At 36.7% G+C, this 13,770-nt stretch overlaps 1 protein-coding gene across 1 annotated transcript in view; it reads right to left on the bottom strand.

The window, feature by feature from the left end:
• NAA35 (N-alpha-acetyltransferase 35, NatC auxiliary subunit) overlaps positions 1-13,770 on the bottom strand; it is an 88,620-nt gene that overhangs the window by 40,360 nt on the left and 34,490 nt on the right. The window contains 5 exon segments of the mRNA XM_017859914.1: positions 9,358-9,472; positions 10,582-10,665; positions 11,288-11,338; positions 12,787-12,830; positions 12,911-12,977. Of these exon segments, the coding sequence (XP_017715403.1) occupies positions 9,358-9,472; positions 10,582-10,665; positions 11,288-11,338; positions 12,787-12,830; positions 12,911-12,977 (361 nt within the window).

The raw sequence follows: 13,770 nt of genomic DNA, 5'->3' as shown, positions 1-13,770 counted from the left end.
TCTATTTTGATTCTGGTTATAAGTGTTTCCTATTTTTTAAGACACTGGAAAGATTCTATTTCCCATATTCCTTGTAGATTTTGGCTGGTTTTAGAGAGTAGAAACATCAGAGCCATCTTCACAGTACCATCCCCAAACCAGAAATCCTCTAGATTAGACACACACAAGCACACATCTGTGGGTATGCATGGACTTGTTAAAAACAGAAAAAATTCTGAACTAAAAGAATAAACATCTCAGGCTCCTGGCACTAGCACATCATGGCTTAGTACTCTCTAATGGCTTGTAATTTTAAAATGAAGTCAGCTCCACCTCTGTTGCACAACACATTGCCACCGTGGGCAAGTTAAGCAGACTGGGTTGTAACAGCATAGTTTTGTCTTCAGCGGCAAGGTCAGTCCTCAGGAAGTTAAATGAGCCCTATCACAGGTAACGTATCATCATATTCTACATATTTTAATCTATTTTTAATATGCACAAAATTTTTAACTTTTTTCCAGTCACATATGCATGTGGCTCAAGAATCAGTTGAACAAGGCTTTTATTAAAACCAATAATCAATCGTCTAACCATGTTCTCCACCCAGCATCACCATTTCTCTCTCCCCAGAGGCTATCTCTTCCATTTCCTCTTAGTTATCGCTTGTATTTCTTTTTTGGTATTATCTACCTCAAATCTGTCCAACTTGCAGCCCACAATGACTGTGAATGCAGTCCAACACTAGTTTGTAAACTTTATTAAAACATTATGAGATTTGTTTTGGTTATTTTTTCTTTTTTTGGCTCATCAGCTCTCATTAGCACATTTTATGTGTGATGCAAGACAATTCTTCTTCCAGTGTGGCCTTGGGAAGCCAAAAGATTGGACACCCCTGGCCAGGCGCGGTGGCTCACACCCGTAAACCCAGCACTTTGGAAGGCCAAGGCGGGTGGATCACTTGAGGTCAGGAGTTCGAGACCAGCCTGGCCATCATGGTGAAACTCCGTCTCCACTAAAAAAAGAATATAAAACAGTTAGCTGGGTGTGGTGACGGGCGCCTGTAATTCCAGCTACTCAGGAGGCTGAGCCAGGAGAATCACTTGAATCCGGGAGGCAGAGGTTGCACTGAGTCGAGATTTTGCCATTGCACTCCAGTCTGGGCAACAATAGCAAAACTCCGTCTCAAAAAAAAAAAAAAAAAAGATTGGACACCCCGATCTACATATTGCCAAAAAACAAGCTTAGAGTACTCCTTAATTTCATTTTAGTTTTACACAGTATCTCTGACTTCCTCCTCCATCTCCAGAAGATGTCAGAGACCTGAAAAGGAGGAAGTCAGAGATAATGTGTAAAACAAAAAACAAGTAGCACTGTAACCATGTACAAATTATATGCCTGCACACACTTCTGTCCCCTAACCTACAATATCGTTACATCACAATTTTGGTTATAATCAATATTCAGCGTTTGCACCACTATGATCAAGTAAATAAGTCAGCATTAACACCACTATGATTTGTTATCCATTGCCCAGATGTGAAAATTTTAATTTTCATATGCATTCTGAAGTTTAAGAATTGTCTCATAAGGCTTAATTCAACCCCAAACCATTTGCCAGTTCTCTCAATCTCTTCTGAACACATCAAACACAACAGCAGTCTTGTATCTTCAAGACATTTTCCCTAGAGCCTTGGGGCTTCCTCCAATCTGGACTTGTCCGTACGTGGTGCTCAGCTATTATGTTGTATTTTTCTCCCTTCACCACCATCCTGGGGATTTCCTTCATTATTTTATGATGGATTCTCATTTTCCCTAAACCTCATGCTTTCCCTCTTTCTTTACTCCCATGTTTTAATGGAGCACATCTTCCAAAACTTTTGTGAGATAAATTCTGAGACTGTAAGTGCCTGAAATTATCTTTCCTCAAAATTAAATGATAGGTTGTGTCTAGAATTCAACATTAGAAACCATTATCCCCCAAAGTCTGAAATCATTTCTCCGGTGATTTTCTTTTACTCACAATTCTAATGAGATATAATTAGCATACCACATAACTCACCTAAGTACACAATTCAATGGTTTTTTATACATTCACAGACTTGTGACACTATCAGAATCTAATTTAGGACATTTTCATCACCCCACGAAGAAACTCTATACCCATTAGTAATCACTCTCACTCTCTTACCTGCCTATAATTTTTTCCCCAATCCTAGGAAACCACAAATCTACTTTGTCTCTATGGATTTGCCAACTTTGGACATTTTATATAAATGGAAATCATATAATACGTGGTCTTTTCTGATTTGATTCTTCCATGTAAAACAATGTTTTAAAGGTCCTTCATACTTCATTTTTCATTGACAAATAACACACCACTACATGGATATACCATTTTATGTATCCATTCATCCACTGATGGACATTTGGGCTGTTTTTCCCTTTTGGCTATTATGAATAATGCTGCTATGAGCATTAGTGTATAACTCTTTGTATGGATGTTTTCATTTCCCTTGGATAATTCTGTTTAACATTTGAGACACTACCAGACTATCTCCAAGAGAGCTGTATCATTTTACATTCCAATCAGTACTGTATTAGGGCTCCAGTTTCTTCACATCCTTGCCAACACTTTTTATTATCTTTTTTATTAAAGCAATCAAGTGGGTGGGCTGCAGTAACTTTTCATTTTGATTTGCATTTCCCTGAAGATTATTGTTGTTGCACATCTTTTCATGTACTTTTTGTCCATTTGCATATCTTATTTGGAGAAATGTCTGTTCAAATCTCTTGCCCATTTTTTCATTCCGGTTTTTTTTTTAATCTGGATGTAAGATTAATGCCTGTGTTTTAAGAGTTCTATAGCTTTAGTTCTTAAAGTCACTGATCCATTCGGAGTTGACTTTTGTATATGACCAGCAGGGGCGATAGGGAGTAACCAACTTTATCCTCCAGCATGTGGATATCCAGTTGTCTTAGCAGCTCTGATGACATTTCTTTCCTCATTGAATTGTCTTGACACCCTTGTCAAACAGCAACTGAGAATATGAGTGTTCATTTCTGGGCTCTCAATTCTATTATATTCCACTGATCTGTATCTATCCAGAACTACACTGTCTTCATTGCTATTGCTCTGAGGAAGTTTTGCATTAGGATCTTTGTTTTTGCTTCGTTGACTTCTAATTTCCACTGCTGCTGCACATGTGACATTCTGTCTTGATTCTGTGTATGTAACTCGGTTTTGCCTCTTTTCTCTTAGGATCTTCTATTTGTTGCCACTTTTCTAAAGTTTCATAATGATATGCCACATCAATACAAGTCAGTTTTCATTCTGGTTGTGCTGGGTGGCTCTTTATTGGCTCTTTCAAACTGAGCATTCATATCATCTGTCTCCAGGAAATATTCTTACGTTTGTTTGTTTGTCTGTTTTAAAAAGACAGGGTCTCTCTCTGTCATCCAGGCTGGAGTGCAGTGCTACAATCATAGCTCACTGTAGCTTCGACCTCCTGGGCTCAGGCAATCCTCCCACTTCAGTCTCCCAAGTAGAAAGGACTACAAGGCATGTGCCACCACACCTGGCTAATTTTTTAATTTTTTGTAGAGATGGGGTCTCACTATGTTGTACAGGCTGGTTTCGAATTCCTGGCCTCATGCAATCTTCCTGCCTTGGCTTCCCAAAGTGCACTAGGATTACAGGCATGGACTACCACATCCAGTGATTGATTGATTGATTGATTGCTTCTACTTTCTGATCTATATTTCTGGAACAACTTTTATTAGTTTATCCTTTGTTTTATTTACTTACCTTTATTAGACAGTAGACCTTTCGTGACTAAGCCTAGTATAATCTTTATCTTTCCTATTTTCAACCTTTTCATTTTTGACTCTCAAGATTTCTGCAACTTTGTTCTAAACTTCCTACTTATTTTTGTCATTTCTGCTCTTCTATTTTAAGTTCTGGGATACATGTGCAAAACATGCAGGTCTGTTACATACATATACATGTGCATAGTGGTTTGCTGCACCCATCAACCCATCGTCTACATTAGGTATTTCTCTGAATGCTATCCTTCCCCTTGCCCCCCACCCACCGTGCTCTTCTATTTTCAATCTCAAATAACATATTCCCCTTTTTTCCTTTCATATAGCATCCTATTTTTGTTTTACATACGTATTGATTTTTCTCATTTTTCTTAAGGTATTTCGTTTGTTTGCCTGTTTTATTCTCTTTCTTTCAGGCTAGAGATTTCCACCCTTAACTCTACACTCAGATTTGAAACTAGAGCACACACCAAAAAAACATTAAGAGCACGGTGAATATAGGTCAAGCTTTCAACCAAGCCATTTTATCAAGGGAACTGCTGAAATTATCATAGATTTTGCTGTTGTTTTTCTTCACCTCTTGGACTTGTCAGATTTCCCTAAGAAGAAACCTCTAAACTCTTAAGTGGAGAGCATGTGCCTGGCTACACTGTTCTGAAAGCAGAGTGGAGCAAAGAGAGGAGAGATGGGGAAATAAAGTAGGTTACAATAATAACTACTTAACTTTCACTTAACTGTCTCATAATGTGTACCCTTCAACTGGGCCTCATATACCCTCAAGTACAGAATCCCTCTGTCCCCTTCCTCCAGAGAATAAACTTTCAGTATTGTGAGGTTCAGGAATGTCACTCAGCAAAAAGGGGGAAGAAATTTCTGCTTCTGAACAGATTATCAACCAGTTCTCATGTTTTCCGCTAAATTTCTCATACCCATTTCCAGAAGTATCTGGCAAACTAATAATGCAGCCTTCAGGAGATCCACAGTTTAAACTGGGCTGCCTTTGACATCCTCTATCAGTGGCTAAAAATACAGTTATTCGTAGATAGGTAAGTCAATCTCCTTCTGTTTTCCAGTTTCTAAAATAACTTTGTTGCTATTTTCTCCTTTCCCTGTCTTTCCCATCTTTATCAATGATGCCCTGAAAGAAAAAAATCACTTCTTCATTGCTTCTTTGGGATTTCAGAAAGCAAATACATGTGTTCAACCCACCAAGTTTATTCAGGTATCTTTTAATTTATTTTTTAAAGATGACAAGTCCTCTTGAAACTGTATGTTAGATTTGAAAATACAATCCCCAAGAGTATCTACTAATTTCACGCAACATAAATTTAAATATATTTTTCCATTGGCAACTGTTAAAGATGCTCATAATCTAAAGGGTAAACTAGACCCAATTCACAGATAACTATGAGCGAACAGGGAAAGAAAAAAAATAGTTTGACAAACAGAACCAGGAAAGTTTCACTGGAGGAGGTGATGTGAATATCATTTTAAAGGATGAGCTAAACTTCCACAGACATATAAAAAAGAACTATAAAATTCAAGACAGCATAAGCAAAAACAAAGAAAAACATCCGTTTCACTGGATTTTTTTGCTCCTTTCTTCCTTCAACAACGATATAACCCAAGGTCACATCTTTGAATCCAGCAAGTCCCAAGTAAACATCTACTCCCTCAATAAGCACTGAAAATGACTCCTAAATCTGTTTTTCTACCCATTTTCCAGGGCCAAATACTTACTTTACTACAGTGCTCCATGTAACCACATCAAAAAATCCCATTATCAGTAAGCTGCCCTCCTTATCCACCTCCAAAACCGCTTTTGTATTCTGCATCTGCATAAAGATATTACTATGCATTGAGTAAATGCACCAGCAAGTAATTCCCAGATCAAGTTTGATTATTCCTACTTTCTCCCTTAATGCCAGTTTACAATTCATACTGAATATATACCTTTCAATGAGAAGCTAAAATGAATGCTCAGTGATTTCAGGATTTACACAGCCATTTTGTCACCAGTTGGAGTCGTAATATAATCGGAAGGCAAAATGAGTAGAGACCAAAACTAATCTATTATTTTCTCATCATTCTTCTACTAGAATAGACATTAAGAAGGCATTAACTTTTTTATTATAGAATTGTATGGCTTATGATTAAGGGATAATTACAAAGTTAAATTACGCCAGCTAAAAGGTATTACACATACAAGCACAGGGTGAGTACTTCTTAAATTTAAAATTTCACTTGCTTAGTCATAAGATTACATTTTTTAAAGGTTTATTCAAGCCAATTTTATGTAAACAATTTTCCTGAAGCCTGTCGGCATACTATAAAACCAAAGTAATAGAGGTGATCATACGCACAAGCTATTTTTAGCACTGGTCTGAAATATAGGAAAGTCACAAGCTGTATCTACTAATGATCCCATGGAAATTATCATGTCAAGAGTTTGCTTGATTACAAATACAGAGCAGAATAGACCAGGAGTAGTCAGACATGGCAAAAAGAAATATCCAGATTCCAATCATCTGGAAGATTCTTGCTTTGCATGATCTTATTGATACACAAACCAACAAATTACTTTGAAGTCATTTATTATACAGCGGTTTTCATAAAAGTATTACTGCTGTAGATTTCAAAGCATTTAAGAGTTGTGAACATTTTATCCCTCTCTGTAAACATGTACTACTACATTGCTAAGCATAACCACCTCCTTATGTCCCATGGTACAGAATGCCACCTAGTCATTCATCCTATAAACACATTCCCTCTTTTGGAAAAAGTGAAAATGATGATAAATAAATACAAATTTAGCACAACTAGTAGAAACATAAAAATTATGACAATATTCATTTCCTAACCCAAATTCCCTTCTGGGTTGCTCTATTACCTAACATTTTAGTAAGGAAAGAAAAATGTATGGGAAGGGGAACACAATGCCTGTCTCTAAATGGAGGATAGGTGTGGAAAAGGAATGAGGTATGAATCAGTAAAAATTTGCTTTTCTGGTTACAAGACCGACAATTGGGTAACACTAATTTGAAGCATATAAATTTCTCTTCATCTCTACTGGAATGGCCAAGTCGTTGAGGGGGAAAAAAAGGATATAAATATCATTCCATTGTAATGAGTTTTAAGGACAATCAAAATTCTTACATATTATCTAAAATATTAACCCATTGTAAACTTTACAACAGAGGTACACTATTCTTTTTAAGGCATAGTTCATAAATAAAATCTGAGTGCCAACAACACGCCAAGCATGGCAATACACAAGAAGAAAGTGCCTGGGCTAAAAGTGCTCAAAATCTCATGGAAAGACAAACGGGTAAAAAACTAAAATACAATGTACTAAAAAAAATATAACAGAGGACTGTATGAATGCAGTGAGAACACAGAGGGTGTGACATTATGAAATATATATTCGGTCTTTCTTCTTGCTTCCTAAGGTAACTCCTAAAATCCTTAGACTCTCCAAGTGCTGTCTTTTGGTATGAGAATGACTGATAGCTTCAGGGTAGGGCAGATAACCAAAAAGACAGAGGCACGATTACAGGGTTGGGACTTTCAGCCCCACCCCACAACTTCCAGGGATGGGAGAGACTGAAGGTCAAGTTGATCACCAACTGCCAAAGGTTTAATCAATCATGACTATGTAAGGAAGCGTCTGTAAAAACTCAAGAGGACACAGTTCAGACAGCTTCCAGATACCTGAACATGTCGAAGTGCCTAGGAGATAGGACACCCAGGGAGGGCCTGCAAGCGCCAAGACCCTTACCCATACCTCACCCTATGCATCTCTTCATCTGTATCCTTCGTATCCCATAGCCCTCCACAATAAACACAGTAAGTGTTTCCCAGAGTTCTGTAAGTCACTCCAGCAAATCAGCTGAAACCAAAAAGAGAGTCATGGGAATCCCAACTTAAAGCCAGTAGATCAGAAGTTCTGGAAACCCAGACTTGGAACTGGTGTTTGGGGAGCAAGAGCAGTCTTGGGGACTGAGCCCTCAACCTGTGGGATCTGGCATTACCTCCAGGTAGACAGTAGAGGCTGGAGTTTGTTTTCCACACACACTACCACAAACACTCCTTCAATGGCAGTTTAATTAGAGGGCACCCAGCTGGTGTGTGTGGAAAAAGAGAAGCTGATTACTCAAGTCTTCTGTGCTGATGACTGTTGTGGTGGTGTGAGAACACGGGAAAAATACAGATTGAAAGTTTTTTCAAAACAGGGAGAATATCTAAGGCCTGCCTGGTGTTCAGAGTAGACTGTGTGTAAAAAGTAAAGTAGAGGTTCCTCTTCAAAGACTTTCCTTCCCATCTAATTAGGAATAAATAATAACTTCTATTTAGAAGCAAAATTTATTCAAAGACCTGTGCTAACATTCTTAAATATCTGCTAGCCGTAACAAAGAAACAAATGTACTTTATGTTCTTAGCTCCCATAATTTAGCCTAAATATTTGCCCTGGCATGCTTATACTGGTCCAAGGAAGCAATAGGTCATAGACTGTTCTTCTTCCTTATTTGAAGGTGTTTTTACCTTTCTCAGCATTCCACAAGTTACTTCCTCCTTTCTTTGTTCTCCTCTGCCTTTGCCTCTTTTAAAAAGTTCTAAGTTGCTAGGCAATTGGGACGAATACAGAATGTGAGGTCCCGTTCCAGTCAACAGAAACCGGACACGGCAGTAGGGTGGACGCGTCAGGTTATAAATGACCCTGTCTCCTTTGTTGGGTGTACTCTCACGGCAGAACTGCTGGCGAGTGTACCCTTTCTGCAGAAAGTAAAAATGGCCTTGCTGAGGAAATAAAATTTATGTTCAAGTGCTATTTCTTTACAGCACCAGGGAACAAGCATTTCTAACATGTGTAATGGAAGTGATGATCTCTCAGACAAAAGAGTAAAGGGGAGAGGTGATGAAAAAGGTGATTCACTGTTAACACTGAAATAGCCTTTGTAAAAATTATGAGAGAAACCTGACATAGCTGACTCCGTCTTGCTTCTAACCTCACAGGCTGTCTTTGCTCATTCCTGGTGTAGGCCAAGCAACTATGGGAGAAATCTAGTTTACAGTTTAAAATAAAGATGGTAACTGTCCCTTCCTGAAACAAACCTCTCCTTGCTCACCCACTGCCTGCCAAACTATTCTTCAAAAACTCTAGTCCCTGAATTCTCAGGGAGGAAGATCGGAGAAACAGCTCTCATCCTTCCACTCAGCTGACCTCATGATAATTAAACTCCTCCTCTGCTGTTCTCACTGCGTTGGCTTTTCTGGGCAGCAAGAAGAACCTGCCAGGCTGTAACATCACAGCTCGGATGTAAGACAGGATACATATTCTGAGTCTAAATAGTAATATACAGGAAATGGCCAAGTTCTACAGTATTGTTTTTTACTGTAATATATATTTATAGAGGAGAGCCTAAACACTGTAAGTCTCCGGAGTAAAACATTCCAAGGTACAAGACTGACTTGAAAAAAACTTTAGTACAAGCTAAGCACTAAATACGTTGGATGGAAAAGAAGAAAACAAAGAGTAGAAGCAAACTGAACAATTACCTCCTTTTGTAGTATCATTCTGGGCCTGGATGCCATGATGCAATGAATTATGAATGGCAGAAAGAAGATCTGCTGCTTGAACCATCAATTTTTGAGCTTCTGCAACAGCACTGGTCTAGCAAATAAATCACCAAAAACATTCTTACATATTCTTTCACTGAAAGATATACATTAAATAGGAAAATCCTATAAACAATAATGAAATTAAATGCTTGCTGTAATGACATTGGTTTTCATAAACTATGTACTTAATACAGGATGTCCAGATCCTGTTAGGATAGAAAATTTTTTTTTTTTTTTTTTTGAGACGGAGTCTCACTCTGTCACCCGGGCTGGAGTGCTGTGGCCAGATCTCAGCTCACTGCAAGCTCCGCCTCCCGGGTTCACGCCATTCTCCTGCCTCAGCCTCCCAAGTAGCTGGGACTACAGGCGCCGCTACCTCACCCGGCTAGTTTTTTGTAGTTTTAGTAGAGACGGGATTTCACCGTGTTAGCCAGGATGGTCTCGATCTCCTGACCTCGTGATCTGCCCGTCTCGGCCTCCCAAAGTGCTGGGATTACAGGCTTGAGCCACCGCGCCCGGCCAGAAAATGTTTTTTTACTCACATCTATAAAACTTGTAGGATCAATTATAACAATAGAAAATATTTTTGATTTACTTTTTTTAATAATAAAAACCAAAGATGCAATCAACTAGAAAATGAGAAAATTTTCAACAATTCTATGTCATTCATCAAGGTTGGGGGGAAAAAAAACCCGGGAAGAAATAGAATTACAGAAGTTAAATTAATGGTAAAAATTGGATCCCTACTCACCACTTATAAACTATTCACAAATTAATCTGTAATTGGCTTGAATTAGTGCAAAAATACAAAAAAGAAAAAATATTCACCATCTAAGGCTTGCTTTTGGTTCTATACAAATCTAACAATTAATTATGTAAGTGAAGGTAATAGGCCTAAAATTTTTACTTTCTCCTTTTCAATTCACAAAATATGACAACCTACAAGCAATTTCAGCTTCTAATGTATTAGTTACAAATAAGTAAAAAAATATACTTCTTGAGAAAGTCTTTAGGGTTACTCTGGTATAAATACACCAAATGCTGAGTTCTCTATATCTGAGATCAGGAGCACTTCAAGGGAAAAGTTTCAGAACTGCATCACTTAGGCATTCCATCCAAAATCACTAAAACAAACAGACATATGATATTGAATGCCCTTACCTCTTTCTTAGTAAAGGCTATAAGCACTGTCAGTAATACACGAGTAAATTTCACTCTGCTGAATACTGCTAAACATTGTTGGTGCTAAAAAAACAAGAGAGGACTAGAAGTTAAAAGATGCAAAGTCCATGAAAGGAATTTCATTTAAAATATATTAACTCCTAAGTCTCAATGTTAATAACGTACTACATTACAGACACCTTCGCTTATAGGCTTTTAAAAGCCTGAAAAATGAGCTGCAGAAAACAAAACAAAGCCTATTCTTTTGAAATAGGAATGTGAAGCTTCTATATCAACAGGATTGATCTTGTCCTAAGTCAAAAGCTACACTATTACCTCAAAAGCTGATTTTATCCGCATTTTAAAAGACTGATTAAAATGTGCTTTAAGCAGAGTCAGAAAATTTAGAATCTCGACAAAGGTTCAGCAACTTTTGATACTGTGTAGCTCTGACGCATTATCTGTGAAAGATCATATTTTTCTTCCTACCTCACAGGAATACTGAAGAGTTTTGAAATCATCTATTTGAAAGAGCTGTACTATCATTCTATCAAAATAAATACAAGGGAAATAAAATCCCTTGCAATGTCCAATTTTAAAGAAATACCTTAAAAGGGCTTCCATAAATTATAACGCAGTTCATAAAACTACAACATTAACAGGTAGACTTCTCTGATATTATCTACCAGAAAATAAGTTCAATTACTTCTAGTTCAACTTCTGGATCTCTTTCTTCTCCTTGTCGACTTCGAGTACTCTAAAATTTTAAAAAAGGTGAATTAAACACAAACCTGAAAAAATATTACATTACAAATATATAAGGTAAAACACTAATTTTTTGAGTATACACAACAATCTGTTTTTGGAAAAAATTATTGGAGAAAAAAAGCTGTGTCTAGTATTTATGTTCCTATTAATCCTATATACAGAAAGGTCATTTTGACATAAATTATAAAGATCATGCAAAAGAATTAAGTATTGAAACAGCAAAAGCAAAACAACGAAATAACATAAGCAGAAGTATATGGCACACAGTACATTTTCCTTTAAAAGGAGCTATTAATTGAAATTCCTGATGCTCTCAAAACTAACCCTGTTAGAAAAAAACTGTAACCTTTACAAAAATCACATCATGAAAAAATAAAGTTCAATGGTCAATACTGATTTGTTTTACACTAAACTACAAAATATCTTAATACAAATGTTATAGTGGACAATTTTATTTGACCAAACACCAGGGCGGTACTACAGGAAGATCTACTAGAAGTTGTGGGTTCTAGCCCTAAAGTTGCCATTTACATGCCCTTTAGTAAAGCTAAGACACAGGTTACTTAATTCCTTTGATCTGTATTTTCCTCATCTAAAAGTGGAGCACTATGTGTGTTAAATTGCCCAATTCACTGAATCGCAAAAATCAAAAAAAGAGAATATGGAGTTTGACAACCATACTGTTATACTAGTGTTAAAAAGAAAAGTAGGAATACAACTTTTCCCCCTTTTTAATCTCTATGAAAAGCAGCAAATCATCAAGGTCATCTAGAAGGTTTTCACCAGATTTGACATATCACCATTTACTGAGCTCACCTACTGTGTTCCAGACACTGTTCCAGCTATTAAAGATACAAAGGTGAACAAGACAGTCCTTACCTTTGAGGAACTCAAAACAGTAGTGGGAGAAAAATACTATTCTTAAAATAGCATAGTAAAACTCTAAAACACCGGCAAAAAGTTGAAAGAATCAAGTGGGTTAAATTTTAATATTGGATTCAACCAACCACTGATTGAAAGTATCAGAAAAAAATTTTAAAATAGCATTTAAAAATATAAATTTTAAAAGTACAACTATTTACATAACATTTACATATTAAATATTATAAGTAATCTAGTGATGACTTAAAGTATACAGAAGGACATAAACAGGTTATATGCAAATATCACACCATTTTATATAAGAGACTTGAGCATCCTTGAGTTTTGGCATCCACAGGGGTCCTGGAACCAATGCCCTGAGAATACTGAGGGATGGCTATACTAAAAATGACATTCATTTATCAGAAACTCCTCTAGCAGTGTTCAAATTCATTACAAAAAAAAATACAAAGCACATACAGGAGAAAGGTGGTTCTACACATTTGTAATTAGGTAAAGATAACCTGACATTTAGACGTGTACCAAAACCCTACGTCAAAGAGAAAACATACATACCTTTACTCTTCTTTGCATGTCATCCTCCACATCTTTTAGCATGCCTAGAAAAAGAAACAATAAGTTTTAAAAGGAAACATATGAAAATGTAAAACTTGTGAATTATCTTTAAAAATAATTTTACCTGTAACTCGAAGATCTGTCACACTGTTAGCCATTTTAAATCCATAAGTCATAGACTGAAAATCTTCCTATACAAAAAGGGAATAATCAGGCTCATGAATAGCAACAAAACCTTAAATTGTGGCAAAATATAAAACTTTTCTTTATATTTCTCTACAAAATCACTATTTATTAAAAGAAACAGAAATGGGAGGTCATCCTGCTTGTCTAAATATTGCTAGGACACACCTAAGCTTTTCTTGAAGGCATACACATAAAACACCATATTCTAATGTTGTCTCTGTCCTTACTTTCAATTGCTTGTCCTTAGGCAATTTAATACGTTCATTTGCCACGTAAGTGTAACGCTTATGAAAATATCACAAAGTAATAATTCTCACAAAGTATTCTCACATTCACAGGTGAATAGTAAATATACAATAATTACTGTTTAAGGACCAGGCTGCAAGATTTAGATAAGACTACTTAAAAAATTATTAAATGACTGCTTACAGTTAAGATTTCTCAAAGAGAATTATTCAAAGTGAGAGCAAAACCATGTTCCACTATAGTCCACTGGAAGGAAAAAAACTGAGTCATTCAGACACATGACCCCCATCCCCTAAATCATTTTTTAAATGATTTCATTGCTGGGTCATTAACAAATTAAGTGATTTGCTGGACTTCCTTTGAAGAAAATATGTTTACTGTCATCTGGCTGATCTGATTAACAAGTCGTAAGCCTCATTAAAACAGTGTTTCTGCCTACTATAATTCCTATAAAAACATAGATAGGGTTAGGCGCAGTGGCTTGTGCCTACAATCCCAGCACTTTGGGAGGCCGAGGCAGGCAGATTTTTTTTTTTTTTTTTTGAGACGGAG

The sequence above is a fragment of the Rhinopithecus bieti genome, unplaced genomic scaffold (genome assembly GCF_001698545.2).
Source record: "Rhinopithecus bieti isolate Rb0 unplaced genomic scaffold, ASM169854v2 scaffold_51345, whole genome shotgun sequence".
Classification (NCBI taxonomy): Eukaryota; Metazoa; Chordata; class Mammalia; order Primates; family Cercopithecidae; genus Rhinopithecus; species Rhinopithecus bieti.
This window is presented reverse-complemented; position numbering and strand designations above follow the sequence as displayed.